Source organism: Danio aesculapii, chromosome 24 (genome assembly GCF_903798145.1).
Source record: "Danio aesculapii chromosome 24, fDanAes4.1, whole genome shotgun sequence".
NCBI classification, from domain to species: domain Eukaryota; kingdom Metazoa; phylum Chordata; class Actinopteri; order Cypriniformes; family Danionidae; genus Danio; species Danio aesculapii.
This window is the reverse complement of record NC_079458.1, coordinates 3,222,424-3,245,302: the sequence shown is the minus strand read 5'-3', so window position 1 is coordinate 3,245,302 and position 22,879 is coordinate 3,222,424. Positions and strand designations below refer to the sequence as shown.

Sequence of the window (22,879 nt, the reverse complement as noted above, 5' to 3'; positions counted from 1 at the left end):
TAACATGCTAATTCATGCTAGAAACATGCTAGTAACATGCTAATTCATGCTAGAATCATGCTAGTAACATGCTAATTCATGCTAGAATCATGCTAATAACATGCTAATTCATGCTAGAAACATGCTAATTCATGCTAGAAGCATGCTAATAACATGCTAAATCATGCTAGAAACATGCTAGTAACATGCTAATTCATGCTAGAAACATGCTAGTAACATGCTAATGCATGCTAGAATCATGCTAGTAACATGCTAATTCATGCTAGAAACATGCTAGTAACATGCTAACTCATGCTAGAAACATGCTAGTAACATGCTAGAATCATGCTAATTCATGCTAGAAACATGCTAGTAACATGCTAATTCATGCTAAAATCATGCTAGTTACATGCTAATTTATGTTAGAATCATGCTAGTTACTTGCTAATTCAGGCTAGTAACATGCTAATTCAGACTCGGCTTTTCAAGCCACCATAAAGTTTGTCCTCAAACTTTAATATCTAGTTCTTTTTAACATCTGGCTGCAGCTGTATCCCTTCTAGCAACAACCCTCTCTTGCTGTTAAATTTGCTATGAAAGAATGATGCGCAAAAGAAAGCCACGCCCACTACTTAATATTCAGTTTCAGTTGAAAGTGCATCAACACACAGCAACTTTCAGTTCATATACTTTAATAACCAAATTAAAGTATAAAACATGATGAAAGACAATCAAATTTTATAATGGCATGATGTATTCACCTTTAAGACCGCATGAACCAGAAACTGCAACCGTTTTTTTTTCTTATTGTGACGCACTTCCAAGAGAAATGGAATATTAAATCAGAGTGTCTGCAGGGTCTTAAAGTCGTAAAATGTCTTAAATTTCAAAACCTAAATTTTAAGGCCTTAAAAGGTTTTAAATTGACTGACATATGGTGTTGTATGTCTTAAATTGTTTTTAACAGGTCTTAAGTTTGCTTTGTCTTAGTTAAGCTACTTAATTTGGCCCGACATCCATCTAGAGACCAACAATAAATCTTAATAAAACCTTATTTTTTATATTGCAAGGACATACAATTCACAACAGATATTTTTACAGCAAATTCCTCAAATTACATTAAATATCATGAAAAAAAAACTAAAAACAATTAAAGGATTCATCACGATAATACCAGGCCATTAGAAAAAAATCTTAGCCCTGTATAAGTCTAAAATGTAATTCTTAATGGTCTTAGAAGTCTTAAATTTGGCTTTATGAAACCTGCAGAAGCCCTGTAAATGAGAAAACAGTGGGCGTGCCTTGTTTTTTTCTACTGTGAGCTGATTGGATGTTGTAAAGTAGGCATTTCATTCAGAAAGATCTGGAAAAGGGTTTGGGGAGAGTTATTACAACCTAACAGACTCCTCCTTGCCATTTCAGCTGAAGGGGCGTGGTTAATTATGTTAAGTATGTTAGCCCCGCCCAATACCTCTGAAGGATTTAACTGAAAACAAACAGGAAGTGCATTTTCAGATTTTAATTAAAGATTACAAAGGCAAACTCATTAATTTTTTCGTAATGACATGCACTGATTAACTGTTCACTGCAAAACTAGCAATGTGAGCTAACAAAATCAATATGTTTAGTTTTGATGTCATGTGTACTTTAAGCACCTGAGCTGGCAAATATACAGTTAAAAGTCATATACAGTACAGTATCCCAATGGATGTGTTTTGTTGTTTTTGAAGGCGGAGGTGACGGAAACGCTCTGTACATCGACTCTGAGCTGAACCACGGCCGAACCGAGCGCTGTCTGACATTTGACAACCCGCCGCTGTGTGCCGAGAGTTTCCAGATCGCCCTGCTTGAAGTCTGGGGCTTTAAAGACGCCATGGCTTCATAAGAAAGGCTGGTGGATGCTGAGGCTGTAAGATCTGCTGTGTTATGATATAAACGTCCATTCATGTAGGTGTTAATGAAGATACGATGCACTAAAAGATCCCATCTGAGCTCCAGTCAAGATTACTGTTTATTGTGTATGTTTATCCGTACAAATTATATCAAGGTTTAGTCGGATTCTGTTCATATCAGATGAAAAACCTGTGTTTGTGTTACCCAAAGGGATAATTACCTCATTCTGCCTAATGTGGAAGTTTCTTTATTCTATTGAACACAAAAGAAGATATTTTGAAGAATGCTGGAGCATTCCATAGTTGAAAAATAATACTATAGAGGTCAAAGAATGTCAGCATTTTTCTAAATATCTTCTTTTTGGTTTAAAAGAAGGAAGAAACTGGAATATGTTTCGAATAAGTAAATGAAGATTAATTTTTGGGTGGACTATCTCTTTAATATATATATGTTTCCATATGTATGATATATATATTTGTACCAAAAGTGATCAAAAATGGTTCTTTTTCTTCCAAATTTCCTTCATTTTTGCATGCAGCTTTGTGCCAATTGGAAAAAAACATTTGATTTCCAGATTCTTGTGTTAGGAGGATCATAAAAAACAGACCTCAAGTCAAAAACTCAACTAAACATGTATTTCCAGGGCATTCAATGTGCTTAAATGGCATTCCAGTGTTCTTTAAAAATCAGAAATGAATAATTATCTCATGATTTACTCATTATCCTCCAAACCCGCATGACTTTCATATACTAAAATGAATGATCAGGTCTGTCAAGCTGCTTAAAGCACACAAAGAAAACACACAGGTTAAATTAAACATAACATTAGTGAAACAAATAGGCGTGTGCACTATATTCCATTTTTTTTGTAGCTATAAGTTTGCTGTTTTGTCAAGAATAGATTGAGAACGTTTATTGTAGATGTCAGATCTCATTTGCATATTATGCATATTCATGATTGCAGACAAGAAGAGTTTGAATGTGCATGTTTGATTTGGGAGCTGTGGTTGAGGCTTAAAAGGGGAGTTTACTGAAGAATATTACACATTTTCTGTTCATTTTAATCAATCTCTGATGTCTCCAATGTTAAAAAGGTGACTTTTTTCTTCAGAAGAACATGTAAGAAGATTGAAACTGTGGTCTTTGATTCATATAATGTAAGTACATTGATTTTCTTTTTTAAGATCTCAGTGTAGCATCTGGTGCTACTGCTACTAAGTTTGTTTTGCCTGTTTGCATGTTTTTTACTCTCAAAGTCTGACATTGTTTACACTACAAAAACTGATTTTCTTACTCAGAGTTTTTGTCTGGTTTTTAGTCCAAATATCTACAAATTCATAAATCGAGGCATTTTCTGGACAAGTAAACAGTATTGTTTTGTTTTTAGAAGTCAAAATGAAGTGAGTTTTTCCTTAAAACAAGTACAGTATTGATATTTATGCATAGGGATAAACCCCTTGAGATGTACCATCTCATTTTCAAGGGGGTCCCACAATTAATCACAATCACATAATAATAACACCAAAGGACAAAACAAAACTTACACAACATTCAAAAACATGACATAAAAAGGGGGTGAGGGGGGGATGAAGCAGTATACATACATACGTGTATGTGTGACTGAATTACATATAAAAACCATAATCAGATCAGTGAATCAATCACCAAATACATAATAACATCCTCAGGAAAAACAAGTACAATCCAAAGTGAAATATGATAACAAAGTTTGCTTAAAGACCTTAAATGATGTAATGGATCGAATGTTCGCAGGTAAATTATTGCAATCTGTTAGACCCTTAAACATAAAAGCTCTTTTACCCATAGATTTATTCAATAAACTTAGTTTAAAGAAAAAACATGATTGTTTTGCTAGTTTTAATGAAAATCCCACTTAATTTTGATGTATTATTTCTAAAAAAAAAAGCAACATTTTATTTACTTGTCTCGAAAATGCTTCTTGATTGTAATAATTTTTGGATATTTGGACTAGAATCAAGCTGAAAATTAGGTAAGTGAATATGTTTTCAGTGTAAACAGTGCATATGAGCACACACAAACAGGCTAAATTAAATTCATATCTAAAACAAAAAAAAATACTATATTAATTATAATTCCAGATGAGACACTGAGGTCTTATAAAGCCAAACAATCATTATCTTTTCACTTCATAAGCTCTCAATGTGTCATCTTTGATTGTATGCATCACCAAAGAACCACAGTTTCAGCTAAAAATCACTTTTTAAAGGGATAGTTCATCCTAAAATGAAAATGCACAGTTAATTTACTCACCCCTCACGCCATTGAAGATGTAGATGACTTCTCATCTTCCTCAGCTGAACATTAAAGAAGATTTTTAGCTGAATCTCTTTGTGTTTGTGTGTGCGATTCATATAATGCAAGTCAATGGTGACCTGATATTAAGATTAAAAATAAACACACACAATTAAGTCCAAATCAAACCTTGTGGCTCCTTATGACACACTGATATTTCACAAAACAAAAAAGATCAATCTGTGCAAGAAATTGAACATTATTTGCTTTAATTTCGTGTATTTATCTCAGTGTATCACAGGGATTGAACTTAATTGTACGTGTTAATTCTTTATCTCAATAACAGGTCACCAATGACTTTATAGGAATCGCCAAGAACCACAGATTCAGCTAAAAATCCTCTGTTTTGCTGAAGAAAGAAAGTCATGTACGTCTTCAATAGCCTGATGGAGAGTAAATAAACTGTAAATGTACAGTCTGTGGATGAACTATCAGTGTAATGTGTACTGAAGGAAAGAGGTCACCTACAGTACGTCTTTGATTGCTCGTTTTCATTTAAACTCATCTCATTGAATGTAATTGATCATATCATTCCGTCCAAATCCCGAAGGACCCCGCATAATGTTTATTTTTATTATTAATCTAAGCATCGATGTTAAATATGCACAGGTTGAATTGCAATGATCCAGTGTTTCTGTTAATCGTTCAATGCTCTGCGCTCGTTATATGAAGACATAATCAGCACTATTTTAAGTGGGAAGTATTACGTTTTATGATTGATCCTATTTTTCCTTTGCACTCGTTTTAATTTGCGTAATGTTAGGTAGTCATCTATGAAGTGATATCAATAATCATATGATTTGGTTTCTATGCATTTCAGTAAGGATGTTTCATATCTTTGAAGTAGAGCTTTGATGAACGACTGTTTGTTTGATGTACGTGTGCATTGTGATGTTTTTCCATATCAAGTGCGTGTTTGGGTATTATTCAGCTCATTCTGTGTGTGTGTGTATGTGTGTATAAAGTCTTAAACATGCAAAAACATGGGTAATAACCCTAAATTATAGTGTCAAACGTGTAGTGATCTTGTTTTTCCTTTCTATTTGCTCTTCAAGTGAAGAATAAAAAACTGTGCAAGCTGTCATTACAATGTATTTGCTTTATGAGCTTTGTTATTGTCTGTTGTTGCACTGAATTTGTTTAAAAGGCATAGAAATCTATGGTAAATAATATGTATGATTAAATAATTTTGCAATAAATTTAATCATATGCAGAAAATACACTACAAACATGCTTTTCTTTGATTTTTTTTGTCTTGTTTTTAGTCTAAATCTGAACGTTAAGAAGTCAAACAGCTTTTTTTACATGAACATAAAATATTGTCTTGTTTTAAGAAAGAAATATGTGGAAATTAAGCAAGTTTTTAACTAAAACAAGCAAATTAATCTTGTGTCAGATGGAAAAACAAGATTATTTTGCTTGTTTTAAGGAAAACTAACTTTAATTTTGATGTATTATTTCTTAAAACAAGACGGTATGTTTTGCTTGACTCCAAAATGCTTCTTGATTTAAGGATTTTTAGATATTTGGACTAAAAGCAATACCAAAAATGTTTTGCAGCGTACTCATTTGAGAAAATCCCTGTTAATAAATCTCTTCAATATTAGTGTCGTATCAAAACTATAGTTGTATCACTGTAATTTAATAGAATACATTTTTATTAATAAAACACAAAACAACCAAAGGTTTCCCACTACTAGGTTGCAGCTGGAAGGGCATCCGCTGTTTAAAACATGCTAGAATAGTTGGCGGTTCATTCTGCTGTGGCAAACCCTGATGAATAAAGGGACAAAGCTGAAGGAAAATTCATGAATGAATGAAAACAACCAAAGTTGACCGATGAAATAAGGTAAAAAGGCTCTCAGATTAATCAGTAAAAGCATCTTCTTTACCACAATACGCTAAAATCACTGAGAAATTCCCAATCATACGCGTGCCAGCCATTTGACCTTTTATAATGCAGATTTCCCCTTTGGCTAAATGAGACCAGACTAATTGATCTTCCCTCATGTGTCCTGAACAACCGTGTCCACCATGCTGACATAAATATGCCATAATTACACACGATTATTTACATTTAAATATACTTGATTCATTATTTGATGCGTTATTGACTTGGAATAAAACGTACATTAAACAAACCATCTAATAAATACCTCACCCTGCTTTATCTCAAGTTAATTCAGATGTTTTTGAGTATCTTTAAATTCTTGCTGACATGGACCGGTGGGCGTGGCCTGCGCTTGACGTCACTGGCCAGAATGACCTTCATCTCGGGAATCCTCATCCGCTGCATCACTTTACTGCGTGGGTGACATAATATCACTTATATGAAAAGGAAGCTACATTATACTGTGTTGTAGATCATCTGAGGGCTATATTAGAGGCACTGGAAAACGTTTAAAAGACCAATTGAGTTTTCTTAATAATATATCATCGAATGCAGTGTAAACAGTAATCCTAAACCCTTACAAACAGTACGTCGTCATGTCAAAAAGCTCACAGTGAGGAAAATATTAAGTTAATGTATTATTCATACAATTCGGTATTTATATTATACATAAATGGCGCATGCTGATATATTTTTGTGCACAGGTTCCAAATTTATCTAGGAAACAATGTATTATAAGTTACATAATGCATAAAACCTTCTGATCTCTTTAGAAAATATTTAAAACGAGGATTATTGCCATTATTTGACATTATTTTGAAGGGAAACCAGTGTTATATGTGTAGCGAGTGTAATAATACGTGCTGCCGTGATTTTCAGAGTATGAAGTGATTTAAATAAAAGTAATTTACGTGCAAGCAATGTGAAATGAAACCAATGTGTTCACACCCAGATTACAAACGCACGATTTTTATCCCAAGGATTTAAACATCTTCAGTATTAAAGGGAAAGCCCGCAGCGGAGCGCACTAAACTCACTACAAATGGGGGAGCCCCTATATCTTATAACCTCTGAATTACAGTTAGCATTGCACGTAAATGTTTCATTATAATTGTTTCACAATGTTTATCCATGTCATGTTCGTTCTCCGACTTTAATAAAAGCAGTATACCAGCGCATCCCTGTTTTTTTTCGATCTCCTCCCCCTTTCAGGAGTCGGATGGGATTTTCTTCACGGTGTGTCAGGTGACGTTTTCGGCCATTTTGTACCGCAGATTCATTCTACGGGATCCGTTACGAGCAGTTTCCATCATTTCAGCGGGGTTTATTAAAATCATTGCTCCGTAGCAAAAGCTTTACCCTCAGAGACAAATACTCGTTAGTTTATACTCATTCGCTCGTGTCCAACAGTGTTAGTTCGGTGTTACTGGGTTTTGAGGTGAAATTAGAGGAATAATGTCGTCGGGAAGCCCTGAATATTCGTCGTTCTTCGCAGTGATGGGCGCATCAGCAGCGATGGTCTTCAGCGGTAATTATTTAAAATATATATTTTATTTTTAACAAATGATTCAAAATGCTTAAATGAATGTGCACGTAATTATATTTATCATTATATGTTCTATGCAATTCTTATATCCCAGAGGTTGCCAGGATATTCGTGATATCTGAATGTCATTGGTGCTATTTATATATTTATTTATTTTGCATACATCTATATATGTAAAGGCTATCATAAAACAAAAACATTTATGGATCGTTAACTTAATATCTGTCATCAGAAATGATGTCTGCACAATTATAATCCAATCCTGTCAGTGCTGGTTTCGTTATTCCTCTCTTATTCTATGAAATGTTGTAATAAAAACATTCATAGCACATTTATAACACATTTCATAGTATTTAAGATGAATCTTTTTCACAATTACATCTATATGCGCATAAACCTTGTATAATATTGTCGAATAAATGCTGTTGAATTTATTAGAATCGGTGCTATATTTCAAATAATCATATTTTGCTTGTGATATATTAAATATATTAATTTACATGTTATCAAATGTTGCAGAATATTAATGAAACCAGCCTTTGATTTAACCAGCTATGGGATCAAATTCGTTCCCTGGCTTGGGTAGATTTAGAGATTACACCTTTTTGCATGGCAGGGGATTATTTAGCATGTTAAAATAGTTTTATTTCAAAGGTTAAACTGATTGTTTCCTCACAGGTATTGATCATCACTCATGTTTGATTGGATTAACAGGATGAGGTGCAGCCTGTCAGTGGTGCACTTAATAATTATAATAAAGGTGCCGTATTTAATGATGCATTGGTTTATTTGACAAACTGTGAGCTTTTCTGATATATTTAGATAATTAAAACAGTCTCAATGTTGCTATGAGTGATAATATGCAGTGTGCACCTGTATGGTCCATCAAAGAAGATATAAGACCTTCCTTTAGCATCACATCTGATGGATTTTTAAATTGATAATCCCATTAAAATCCATTTCAATTATTAGGTTCTATGTCGGGAATAGTGCAATGCTCAGATGAGCTGACGTGTACGTGCAAATTACAGTAGCGAGGGAGATCATCAAATCAAATGCATCTGTTTTTATTTCCAGCACGAGGCATCATGCTGTTGATTCTCAGACGATACTTCAGGCCTGTTTGCTCTTGTTATCGGTGTATAATCTATTTGATAATGCAAACAAACTAATACAGCAGCTGCTATGTGTGTTTAAAATACTCACAGTGGCATTTTTTTCATTAATAGAGGTCAGCAAATGCTCCGCCAGGACATTTTGTCCATGTATTTCATTTGAGATTGAACTGCTTTCTTAATGGACACAGCAGTGAGTGCCTGGAAAACAGCAGCGTGTCTTTTTGTGATTAAAAGAAGAGGATTTTCATTGCTGCGCTTCCCAGTTTTAGTGTTGCCCCTGAACCTGAGCGTGAAGTGTAGAGAAGAAGGAGCTTTTATTATTGATATGTTTCAGGGATTTTGCTCATTTAGATGTTAAATGTAGTATAAAGCTGTCGGATGCTCATGAAAAATTAACACTGCATTAAAATTGTGTTGTATTTACATTCAGAATTCATATTCTTGGTCCTGTTTGGATGTAGAAGTGTATATATATATATATACAGGGTGGGCCATTTATATGGATAAACCTTAATAAATTTATTGGGAATTTCACAAGAAAAAACAATGGTGTGCTAGGTTTTAACATAACTTTATTCTTTCATGAGTTATTTACAAGCCCCCTCACATATACTAATGTGCCACACACAGGACGTTAATATCACCAACCATTCCCATTTTATTATGGTGTATCCATATAAATGTCCCACCCTGTATGTATGTATATATATATATATATATATATATATATATATATATATATATATATATATATATATATATATATATATATATATAATATTAAATAACAATATTATCACAATAGGATTTAACAATATTATCGTCAAAACCGACAGACTGTGATGCTGAAAGTAAATTTTGTTACTTTAAATTTTAAATGGATTAAAGTTAAATGGATTTTGATTATTTTTCAATGTTTTTATCATTCATCAGCAGGAGAAACGTCAGTATAATTGATATGTGCCTTTGTTATAATTACGATGTGGATTCCTACATTATATTTTTAAACCCCAATCATACATTTTTTTTAACATATTTGATTTTTGTTGGTGCAAACAAGCCTTTATTGTGCAAAAAATATGTGTTATTCCTTAGAAACAGGAGTTTGGCTTTATAAATTGCTTGTTTTAGATGACATCACCAAGACCTCCTCTATTTAGCCCCTCCTCTTCGCCCATACATTGTACATCCTGTTGTTTTCACAAATGCATAACAATGTAAAGCTAAAATTTTGAATGCCTTTGCACTTTTTTATGCAAATACATAACAGTAGGATCATATTTTGCTGTTTTAAAGTATGCTGTTGTTTTTATAGCTTAGAGATACGCTTAAAAGTGCATTTACAGTGCATGACCCGTTCCCTTGTGGATGCATTACTACTGTATCCACAAATGTAGAGCATTGTGTTGATCTTCCTGGCTTCCACATTAAATACTATCAGTTGCGTATCATTGTCATTGGATCTGATCTACACTACAATATTTACTTGCGAAATAAGTCATTTGATGAGTGTTGTGACTAACCGGCGTGATGAACATGCATTATTTGTGATGCGACTGTGAAGAGCTGAAGCTAATTAGAAATGTTGCGGTCTTTCATCTGACACATCTCTCCTGACTTGGCATCACATCTCAGCTCAGTCTGCGTACTCTCATTTGTAAGTCTCTTAGGATGCGTGTACTATATGAATGAGCATGTTTAGTGAAGCTAGTTATATAGCAGAACACAGTGCTTGCTAGGGTAGGCTTGTCGTGAGGTCAACTGTCTGTACAGGTTAGTACTTGAAGTTGGCATGAAATCAAAATTTACTTTACTTATTTTAATATGTATAAAGTGGTGCTTGTTTTTAAGAAATTTATCTGTAAACTTTATTTTTTTAACTATTAACTTGCCCTCAGAATCTTTAATCAAACACTATAAACCTTCCCTTCTCCATCGAAATGAATTTTCTTCACTTGAATGTCTTTAGGGCTGAAATTCTTAGGGTGGAGCTATCAGTCCTTTAGGGTGGAGCTATCAGTCCTTTAGGGCAGGGCTATAAATTCTTTAGGGTGGAGCTGTCAATCCTTTAGGGTGGAGCTATCAATCCTTTAGGGCAGGGCTATAAATTCTTTAGGGTGGAGCTATCAGTCCTTTAGGGTTGAGCTGTCAATCCTTTAGGGTGGAGCTATCAATCCTTTAGGGCAGGGCTATAAATTCTTTAGGGTGGAGCTATCAGTCCTTTAGGGTTGAGCTATCAGTCCTTTAGGGTGGAGCTATCAGTCCTTTAGGGCAGGGCTATACATTCTTTAGGGTGGAGCTATCAGTCCTTTAGGGTGGAGCTATCAGTCCTTTAGGGCAGGGCTATCAATCCTTTAGGGTGGAGCTATCAATCCTTTAGGGCAGGGCTATAAATTCTTTAGGGTGGAGCTATCAGTCCTTTAGGGTGGAGCTATCAGTCCTTTAGGGCAGGGCTATAATTTTTTTAGGGTGGAGCTATCAGTCCTTTAGGGTGGAGCTATCAGTCCTTTAGGGCAGGGCTATCAATCCTTTAGGGTGGAGCTATCAGTCCATTAGGGTGGAGCTATCAGTCCATTAGGGTGGAGCTATCAGTCCATTAGGGTGGAGCTATCAGTCCATTAGGGTGGAGCTATCAGTCCTTTAGGTTGGAGCTATTAGTCCGTTAGGGTGGATCTATCAGTCCTTTAGGGCAGGGCTAGCAATCCTTTAGGGTGGTGCTATCAGTCCTTTAGGGTGGAGCTATCAGTCCTTTAGGGCAGGGCTATCAATCATTTAGGGTGGAGTTATCAATTCTTTAGGGTGGAGCTATCAGTCCTTTAGGGTGGAGCTATCAGTCCTTTAGGGTAGAGCTATCAGTCCTTTAGGGCAGAGTTATCAATCTTTTAGGGCAGGGTTATTAGTCCTTTAAGCAGGAGCTAACAGTCTTTTAGGGTGGTGCTATCAGTCCTTTAGGGTGGAGCTATCAGTCCTTTAGGGTGGAGCTATCAGTCCTTTAGGGTGGGGTTATCAGTTCTTTAAGGCGGAGCTATCAGTCAATTAGGGCAGGGTTAACAGTCCTTTAAGCAGGAGCTATTAGTCCTTTAAGGCGGGGTTATGAGTCTTTAGGGCTGAGCTAACAGTTCTCTAGGGAGGGATTTATCACTTTAGGGTGGGGTTATCAGTATTTTAGGGCAGGGCTATCTGTCCTTTAGGACAAAGTTATCAGTCTTTTAAGGAGGAGCTATCAGTCTTTTAGGGCGGAGCTGTAAGTCATTTAGGGCAGGGTTATTTGTCCTTTAGAGAGAAGCTATATGTCCTTTAGGGTGGAGCTATCAATTATTTAGGGAGGGGTTATTAATCCTTTAGGAAGGGTTTTCAGTTATTTAGGGCAGGTCTATCAGTCCTTTAGGGCAGGGCTATCAATCCTTCAAGGTGGGACTATCAGTCCTTTAGGTCGGGGTTATATATTCTTTAATGTGGATTATCAGTCCTTTACTAAGGGCTATCCATCATTTAGGGTGGGGCTATCAGTGCGTATCACGTTTCTGAGTCAATGGTTCGAAAGAATATGATATTCTGTCAATAAAATGTATCCACTCATTCTCATCATTATTGTGCATCTGGAAACATTCTGCATGTGTGTGCCGATTGTGATTCAGGTAGACAGTAATCCTGCACAACTGAGTACAAACTGGCATTCAAATCTTCCTCCATTTTTTCTTAGCACTGCCCATCTTCCAGCAGTCCAATCAGTTTCCAAATCATGCACTGCCCTACATTTCAGAAACTGTTTCAACTGGATGTATGTAATGATAAGGACAAGAATTAACGTTTATCTTAATTAGATAATGTAACGTTTTATGCTGACTTTTTTGAGATTTTTAGGCATTATCAAAATATCTTGGAAGATTTAAAAACAAGAATTCTCTTTGTGCGTGTTGCAAAAGTGCACATTTGATTTTTGGGTTATTGCTTAAAGGGTTAGTTCACCCAAAAAAGAAAATTCTGTTATTAATTACCCACCATCATGTTGTTACAAAACCAGAGAGCTTCTTTCATGTTTGGAACACAAATTAATATATTTTAGATGAAATCAGAGAGCTCTCTGACCCCCCACAGACAGCAAGGATCACGGACATTCAAAGTCCAGAAAGCGAATATGTGAATAGTAAAAACAGCAGCTCAACTGAAATCAGAATCAGAATCGGTTTTATTGCCAAGTGTGCTTCCACACACAAGGAATTTGTTTGGGCTACAGAAACGTCCAGTGTACATAAAGTGACAACACGAAAATAAATATGAGAAAGTACAACAAACATTAAACAGAGATGCAATTAGACAAAAAGCTCTGGATGTTGAATTGTATGTACAGATTTATACATATAAATATACATAAGTTATGAGTAGGTCCAGACGGAATCTGCAGACGGTTTTTTGCTATTTCTGCAGAGAATTTTGGTAAAAATCTGCGAATTTCTGCTGAATTATTTTGGCAGTATCATAACTAAAACCTTAATATATGAAATAAAAATAATACCTTTTTAACTTTATTTATTTGTTTAAAACGCAAATCCAATTAGATTCACTTTATTTGGTAAACAAAGCAAATCTCTCATATAATATCTCTACTAAAAGACAGAAAATATTACTGTACAAACTGCATTGTACATAAATGAACATTTTCATATTAGTCAATAATATTACTGTAATTAATTTAAAAACTGAATAAATATAGATTTACACACATTTACTCAAGTAAATAAACAGAATTAATTAACGATGGGCTAAAAATCTGTGGAAATCTGCTGAATTCTGCGCACTCAGATTCCTGTGGGCCTAGTTATAAGGTGCAAATCATACAAAGCTTCAACAACACTTTAATGCAAAAATTACTGTTAAATTCACTATAAAACTAGTCGAGCCTATAAGCTTGTTTTTTTATTGTTCTATAAAAATATAATGATTTTAACTGCATCATCATGAATGCTCTTGTCACAGTCCTGCTCTGTAAACGTGGACATCATTCATTCAGTATCCGACTGTTTTAGCTGGCTTTACTGTGAGTGTGTGTGTGTGTGTGTGTGTGCTGTTCTCAGAGCAGGTAGAGCTGGTCTTCACTCAGTAGTGTGTGTGTTTGGACAGTGTCCATCTGCACGCTGAAGGATTGATTCTGCTCTTCATCGCACGGGCCCATCTGTCACGCACACACACACACACTGTTATTGGCTAGTTTGAGTGACTGTCTTCTGGTAGTAGTTGTAATCGTGGTTAAAGCTGCTGGTATTTCAGTAGAGTTACCCTTTAATCCCGGAAATGAAGATTAGACTAAGATTCCTGGATGAACAGGCTGTAATGTGCTGCAGCGAGTGTGTGTGTGTGTAGGTCTACAGAATTAACACTTATAACCACACATGACCAACACTAAATATTGCCAGTTTGGATCTGAATTCAGTTCCTTTAACTTGATGTATTAATATGTTTAAATCCATGGTGTATTTCTATTGTCAATATCACATGAGATATAATAATAGTAATAAATAATAATAAATTTATGACAAATATTATGTATTATTGTTTTTAATTTAGTTAATTTTAACTTTAAATGTTTATTATATAAAGTTAATATTTATTTAATATTAATGCAGTTTATTTACGTATAGTTTATGGTGTTGGTTTTAGAGATTATAGCATTGTATTGTATGTACTGTACCTGATATTCAAATTAAATGGCATTGAATGAGCATATATTGAGATTAAATTAGCCCAGTGTTTCCCAAGCTTGTTCCTGGAGGCACACCAACAGTACATATTTGGGATGTCTCCCTCATCTGACCCATTCATTTCCGGTTTTGGAGTCTCTTCTAATGTTCTGATGGGTTGATTCAGGTGTTTTTGATTAGAGACAGCTGTTGCTTCATTTTATTGGTGATTCCAAATATGCAGTGTAGTCGTAAGCTTGGCAATTAGTTTTGGAAAATTCGATGTTTCCCCATTCATTCATGCCCAAGCATACTGCCCAAGAGGCGTTTCAAAGAGTGAAATGACTTGCCTTAAAGAGACTTCGGATGCAATAACAAATGGAAACCTTGCAGAGTGGCACAGAAATGCCCTAGCAACCAATCGGCAGTGTTCTGAAAACACCCTAGCGACGGCAGGTTTTGTAGGATTTTCACAGGCGCTCAGTCTTGAGGAGTGTAAAACTGCAGCTCACTCACACTTCTGAATCACACTCCTCACTCAAAAGACACAAGCTGCGTTCAGATATTAATCCAAAATATCCTAATAATTCTCCATCATCGTTGCTGGTTTTTAAGGAAATTATACATCTTTATGATGTTGCTAATGAGTTTTATAATGGAAGCGACTAGTGTAAAGATTTAAAGGGAACCTATTATGCGAAAATCACATTTCTAAGAGGGTTAAACACAGTTGTGTGGCAGCAGTGTGTGACTATAACCAGGCTCTAATGGTAAAAATGAATACAAAAATGTAAAATCACACTCAGAAACACTTTGATTGACATTTGACAATGAGTGGAAAGCCCCGCCCATTAGTGATGATCTCTCCCTCATTAGCATAAACAGCCCTGAGTAAGAAGCTCCGTCTGTCAGCGACTGAGAGGATTATAAATGTGGAGTTTAGAGGATTCTGACACACAGACGCACACATTTTCAATTTTTCACACAGAGAACATTAGTCCTGATTTGAATCTGCCACTATTCAGGCACACAGGCATTTGTAGCTCCGCCCTCTTTTGTATCTCATTTGAATTTAAAGCGACATTTGCCAAAATGCCACAATTAGCATCAAAGCCTAAAAGAGTTAGCTTCAGAGAGTTATAAAACATAGTTTGTGTTGTATTTTAAGCTGAAACTTCACACACACACACACACACATACACACAAGGGCAGTGTTTCCCAACCCTGTTCCTGAAGGCACACCAACAGTACACATTTTCAACCTCTCCCTAATCAAACACACCTGAATCATCTTATCATAACATCAGAAGAGACTCCAACACCTGAAGTTAATGGGTCAGAAAAGGGAGACATCCAAAATATGTACTGTTGGTGTGCCTCCAGGAACAGGGTTGGGAAACACTGCACTAGGGACATTATCTATCTTGTATAAAGGGGCATAATAGGTCATCTTTAACTATCAGACTTGAGTGTGCGTTTATTGGGAAATCGTATAATGTGGGATTCATATTTTCATTGCAAACATGCAGAGTAATGCAACCTGTGTGTGTGTGTGTGTGTGTGTGTGTGCAGCGTTGGGCGCGGCATACGGCACGGCGAAAAGCGGCACAGGAATCGCCGCCATGTCTGTGATGCGTCCGGAGCTGATCATGAAGTCCATCATTCCTGTGGTCATGGCGGGAATCATTGCTATATACGGGCTGGTGGTGGCCGTGCTGATCGCTAACAGCATTTCAGACAAGATCACTCTGTACAAGTGAGTCCCGCACACAAACACTGCCGCTGCGATTTTATGAACGACAACTAAAACTATTTTAGTTATTTAAACACTTACCGAAAACAAATACATGTAAAACACTTCAAGGAAAAACACACTTGAAATCAAAATGTCCAATGTTTATTTAGGTAGCTTACGATGTTATTCTTAAAGTGAATAATTAATCCAGCAAGGTAATCCTTCTGCGTTTGGTGGGGGTAAAGTCTAGAAGGGATACAGCTGCTGATACTCACGTCAATATAGCATATTTTTTGTGTCACTGTATGACATTACTTAATATTTTCACATTACTGTGATGGTTGGGTTTAGGTTTGGGGTAGGCGTTAATAAAATACAATTAATGGGTAATTTAATAAATAATATACACCAGCGGTCAAAAGTTTGGGGTCAGTAGGATTTTCAAATGTTTTAAATTAAGCTTTTCCTGCTCACCAAGGCTGCATTTATAAAATCAAAAAATGGTAAAAATGAGAAATGTTATTGCACTACATTTAATAAATGCCACCTTGATGAACAGAATCATTTTCATTATAACAAAAAACATGACCGGTAGTGTACCTAGTTTTTGTTAACTTCCAGCCACAGCCATATCCCTTTTAGCAACAACCCCTACCCCAACCCTAAACCCATGAAAATATGCCATGAAATAGCCATTCAAATATTTTAAAAATTGATATAATGCATTATTAACACTATATAACACAATGCATATCATTTAATTTATATTTGAATATTAATTTTAAATATTGTATTATTTTTATACATAAATTTGTTTATTTAGTAATATATTTTTATTATATTTATTTTATTATTTTTTAACATACGTTTGTTTGTTTATTAAAGGATCCATGATTCATTTTTAATTATATATTTTAATAATTACTATTTTATTATTTTTTGTTATGTTTTTAAAATTAGTTTATTTAATGATTCATTTTGTTTTTAATTATATATATTTTAAATTGTATTAATTATTATAATCATTTTATTTAATTATTTGTCTTTTTTTGTTTATTTAATGATTTATGTCTGAATGTTAAATGATTCATGATTAATTTTATAATTTCATGATTAATTTTATAGATTCATGATTAATTTATAATTATATATTTTTATTTTAATAATTATTATAAATATTTTATTTTTATATACATTTATTTCAACATTCATGATTTATTACATAGATTTTTTATACTTATTATCATTATAATTATATATATTAGTATAATTATATATATTTCTATGTTTAATGATTCATTTTATTTTTAATTATTTTTATATAATAACTATTGAAATAATTTTATTTTTATTGAATTTTTCTTCTTTTATATAATGATTCATGATTCATTATATATTTTTATTTTAATAATTATTACAATAATTATATTTATGTATTTTTTTCTTTCTTTATTTAATGATTCATGATTAATTTTATTTTTAATTGTATTTTTTATATAATAACTATTATAATTATTTTATTTTTATATATTTTTTCTTTTATTTAATGATTCATGATTAATTACATATTTTTATTTTAATAATTATTATATTTATTTTTTTTTCTTCTTTATTTAATGATTCATGATTAATTTTATTTTTAATTATATTTTTTATATAATAACTATTATAATTATTTTAGTTTTATACCAACATTTTTCTTTGTTTATTTAATGATTCATAATTTATTATATAGATATTTAATAATTATTATAATTTTGTATCAAATTTTCTATTTGTTTAATGATGTTATGTCTGGTTTTTTAATTGCGTGTCAGGAGTTTCCTGCATCTGGGCGCAGGCCTGAGTGTGGGTCTGAGCGGGCTGGCAGCCGGTTTCGCCATCGGCATCGTGGGCGACGCGGGCGTTCGTGGCACCGCCCAGCAGCCACGTCTCTTCGTGGGCATGATCCTCATTCTGATCTTCGCTGAAGTCCTGGGTCTCTACGGCCTCATCGTAGCCCTGATCCTCTCAACCAAATAAACCAGCAGTCAGCATGCGCCGCTGCCGGACCGTCAACAACAAAAAAATGATAATAATGAAATATAATAATAATAATACCTTAAACTAAAGTGAAAATTAGATGAATTGAGAAGCGGGAAAACAACCCTGCGCATTATTACAGGCTTTGCGTTTTGGTGATATCTCTGAAAGTGTACAGTCGTCCCAGTTTGATAGTTTTGATTTCTTGTAAATGCGGTATATAGTGATTTTGTCGTGTGTCTGTGAAGAAAAAAATATATTAGCGCTGGGATTAATCGGGATTAATCGCATCTACGATAAAAGATGGCTTTGACATAATATATGTGTGTGTGTTATGTATATTTATTATATATAAGTGACACACGCATACATACATAAAGACAAAACTATACAAAACAAACAACCCAGGCTCATTCTGAGAACGTAGTCTCGTGGACGTTTCTGGAGGCCGTGAAATACGTCCCAGGAGGTACGTATTTTTGCAGTTTTTGTTTTCGCGAATGCGCGAGAGGCCGCTGTGCGCGCTATTTCGCGCGCCGTTCTCGCGTAAACCCGCTAGAGGCCGCTGTCGAACGGCTTTCCGCCTGTCTGCCTGGATGAAAGAATGATTGACCGTGCGACCGGCCAATCGGCTGACCCACCCTCCTCCGTTCCTAAACCCAACCAACGACGATTCACAAAAGCCGTCCAGAAAAAGAAAAGCCCTCGTCTGATTTTTACCACGTTTTCGGATTTTGACCACACTCTCACCCTGTGACGAACTTGTTCGCTTCATTTTTTGGATTTTGTTTTTGTTTTCTTACCTGATTTCTGGAACCGCTCTTCCCCGGACTCGAACCCGGTCGTCGTCGTCGTGGTCAGCCCCTCTCTGCGCCACGAGTCCGCCAAAGTACACAAAGACCTAACCGGACAAACTGGTTGCAGCGTGAAAGCCCTCCACAAGGAGGCGAGCGGCCGGCTGGCAGGCCGGCAAGCGCCGAAGGGAACGGCGTCACACCGCCCCGCAGCGTTCGCTTAAAAATGAAATGCAGCCGTACGTACCCCCGGCTACGTATTTCGCGGTCTCCAGAAACGTCCACGGGACTACGTTTTCAGAATGAGCCTGGGTTGAAAACAAATGTGTTGCATAGAAATTTCAATTTGTCTCATCTAAATATAAACAAACATTTTCTCTAATACATACGTTCATGTGTGTGTTTATATATGCATGATAAATATATACAGCACATACACTTAAATTATGTCACGTTTATTTCAGATGCGATTAATAATCACGATTCATTTTTGCCCAGCACTAAAAATATATAATAATAATAATAATAACGTGATAGATCTTTCTCTGTTTGTTCCCTCCCGCCTATAAGTCTGTTAGCCAATCACGCGTTCCCGTCACGCTCGAGAGGAAACGCATGAGCAGCGTCCTGTCTCTTCCTGTCACGTGATTTGGGGAGTTTTTTAAAAATACATCTCCACATTGGTGTCAAAGAAGTGTTCGTGTGAAAAGTGGAAAAGCGCACTGACGAAATGCTGTCTGTGGAATGGAGTCCATTTTATTTATTTTTGTTTTCCACTGGTTTTATTTATTGAGAACAATATTGTTCATTGAAAATGTACTTGAAGCTCCTCAGATCCTTTGAATTGTTATTTATATAAACATTAATATATATATGCAGAAATATATATATATATATAAGAATAGACCTGCACTGGCCGGGGTTGTGCAGTTGTTGAGGAGTGTTTCAGCTTGATGTGTGTATTTCTGGTTGTTTCCTGTGTAAATCTGATGTTTGGTTGTATTAAAGGTGTGCGTGTGCCCCTTGGTGGGTCTCACAAGTGTCATTTCCATATGCTTGTGTTCCCGGTGCTTTTATTGTCATCGTGTGAGTGTGTTCAGCTGTGTGTATTTGCAGTTTTCAGCCTTCACCTTGATAATAATTCACTATAGTAGCACTAATAGATTTACTGCAGCAGAATTACACCTTTTAAACTGAGTTATTTGTTGTGGAAATTGCATCAATTCTTACAATTTGACACTAGGTCTTGTTCACTAATGATTATGTGGATTATTTATTGGTTATATCAACAAATGCAAGTCATTGTTTTTATTAACCGTATTTCAATTTGTTGGTTTATCAAAAGGCCCTGAGTTTTATGGTGCTATCATGACAAATTATGTGGTTTCTTATTACTTTATGAATAAGATCCTATTATCAGTATGCTTTAAATAGAAGAAAATATATTTATTGGAAGTAAAAAAATAGTTTTCATGATGATTTTAAGTGTAATAAACTAAAAAGTAATCCTTTACAGCATTCTAATTAATTAATTGTATTTAAAGTGATGGCTAAACCTGTAAAAAATGGCTTTGTGGCACAAAAAGAAGAGAAAAGAAACATACTGGCAAATCGAATTTAATAAAACACAAGACCAAGGCCCAGTTTTAAGCTAAAACTCTTCTAAACTCAACTTAAAATGTTCTGTAGAAGAAAATATATCTGTTGAAGAAAATATCTGATTCATCTTGGATGTCCTGACGGTAAGTAAATTAACTTCAAGTTTTAATTTTTGAGTGAACTGTCTAACAGTGTTGCCAGATGTAGCTGACGGATTCCAGCCCAAAAACTATCCAAAACCCGCCGAAATGCAAAAAGACCCGGCCACCCGACTGTCATTTCACACCCGCACAATCTTTTTCAAAACCGCCCAATCTGGCAACACTACTGTCTCTGACGCTATTAAAATGAAGGAAGTTTAATTAAAAATTCTGAACGAGCCAACCAGCGTAAGAGGTTTGATCATTTGCATAGGACACGCCCATGTAATGTCTATATAAGGGTTTCGTCAGTTGCGTTTTCAACTGGTGCGGACAGGATAATTCGTAAAAGTGCGATATCATCGAAAAAAACTTGTAATACTTAATAAAATAACTTTTAAAATGTAAACAAGATGTCTAAATGCCGCTCCTGAAGTCCATCTGAGTTATGTAACGTAGGTTACTGTTCGTTTGTAGAGATTTCAAGTAACTTCCGTGTATGTGTACGTTAAACACGGTTAGTGAATGACAGACCCATTGGTCTGTTGTTTTAAGCTAAAAAAATATTATTAAACAGACTGACCAACAGGTGATAACAGGATACTGTAGCATTTTTAAAGATTTCAAGTCCCCAATTTCGTTTACAAATATGTTACGGACGCTAAACTATGATCCCTACGTCATGGCAAGTTGCGGTCGGCCATGATTGTGGACAAACGCAGGAGCGCTCAATTTAAACCCGTGAAAATTACAACAGAGAAAACGACAGTTTTATAGTAATATCCTTTGAAAAACACCTCACAAACACTCAGAATAAAATTGACTAACGAGTATATTCATTTATAAACGCTCGTTCTGTCTAAGAAGCTGATAATATGCATTCCATAATATTCTGTATCCAACGGTGGAGTGTAAACCGGGCACCAACGAGTTTATCTGTAACTAACAGCGAATCAACAAGCTGCTGCAAGAACACATCTCCATATGATTTTCTCCACCACCTGTAGTACGAGCTCTTACAGTTTATTGCTGATAAGCTTACTGACATAAACACCCAGAATGCATTGCGTTACGACCCGTTGTCGAGGTAGTGAAAAAACACCAAAAAGCATCAAGGCAAAACAAAAATGTAAGTTACTGCATTTTCTTATTGGCCCATATGAAAAATACTATAGTAAATGTATAGTGAAAACGAGTGTTTTTGTGTAGTAAAGTACTTGAATTGATCTGTTGTGGTGATTCTACACCAGTAATACAACTACAGTAATAAACAAATGACCCAAATGCTGTAGTTGCCTACAACTATAGGGAATATTCTACTACAATACACCACAGTTTACTGTAGTAAGCACTGAGGTATATTACAGTATTTATAACAGGTTTTCAGTATGCTTGAGCATGCATTAACAGTGTTGTAAATACTATAATGTATATGCATTATAATACACTTCATGGTGTATTATATAAATACAAGTATTTGTACATGTTCACAGACATTTCTGCAAATATTCCTTTGTATGTTTTTTATTGAAAGTTTTATTAATATGAAAACATTGTATTTCTTCTTTAATACATATAATATTGATCAAAATTCAGAAAAATACCCAAAACATTTACATATAAATCCTCTGGTAACACCATTAAGCATCATCTGAGTTCCTGTCCTATATTGTGTGTTCAGGCGTTCAGGCTGTCGAGGAGTGTGTTTGCGATGTGACTGATGGCTGTGAATGTGCTGCTCTCTGGAAACGCCTGCAGAAAGTCCCGTCCCTCCTCTAAACTCTCCGTCAGCAGAGGATCCAGCGGTACTGAGCCTACAGACAACAACAGCTCAGGCTTATAATAATATGGGATGAGGCCACCAGAGAATACAATTAAATAATAATACAACTAAATAAATAAATGAATGAATAAATAAGTAATTATACATAAAAAGTATTTTAAATATATTTTTTAGAAATTATTATTTTTTAAATAAAATATAATAAATTAAAATACTTTAATAAAAAAAAGTGGGATGTGGCCACCAGAAAATAAAATTAAACAAAAAAAAAATAATCAAATGAATTAATGAATTATATATATATATATATATATATATATATATATATATATATATATATATATATATATATATATATATATATATA

At 34.9% G+C, this 22,879-nt stretch overlaps 3 protein-coding genes across 5 annotated transcripts in view; 2 read left to right on the top strand and 1 right to left on the bottom strand.

Moving 5' to 3' along the window:
• tbc1d24 (TBC1 domain family, member 24) overlaps positions 1–5,290 on the top strand; it is a 35,666-nt gene extending 30,376 nt beyond the window's left edge. For all 3 annotated transcript variants that reach the window (XM_056450618.1, XM_056450619.1, XM_056450620.1), the window contains exon 7: positions 1,710–5,290. In XM_056450618.1, the coding sequence (XP_056306593.1) occupies positions 1,710–1,864 (155 nt within the window). In that variant the 3' untranslated portion in view covers positions 1,865–5,290. The remainder of the gene's footprint in view (positions 1–1,709) is intronic.
• Positions 5,291–7,370: 2,080 nt separating this feature from the next.
• On the top strand, positions 7,371–20,041 carry atp6v0cb (ATPase H+ transporting V0 subunit cb). The gene is made up of 3 exons (XM_056450925.1): positions 7,371–7,625; positions 16,012–16,195; positions 17,992–20,041. The coding sequence occupies exons 1-3, from the start codon at positions 7,553–7,555 to the stop codon at positions 18,194–18,196; spliced, it is 462 nt and encodes a 153-aa protein (XP_056306900.1). The 5' UTR covers positions 7,371–7,552; the 3' UTR covers positions 18,197–20,041.
• A 2,196-nt stretch (positions 20,042–22,237) lies between these two features.
• The window catches only part of nubp2 (nucleotide binding protein 2 (MinD homolog, E. coli)), an 8,701-nt gene continuing 8,059 nt past the window's right edge, over positions 22,238–22,879 (bottom strand). The window contains exon 7 of the mRNA XM_056450566.1: positions 22,238–22,543. Within this exon, the coding sequence (XP_056306541.1) occupies positions 22,407–22,543 (137 nt within the window). The 3' untranslated portion in view covers positions 22,238–22,406. The remainder of the gene's footprint in view (positions 22,544–22,879) is intronic.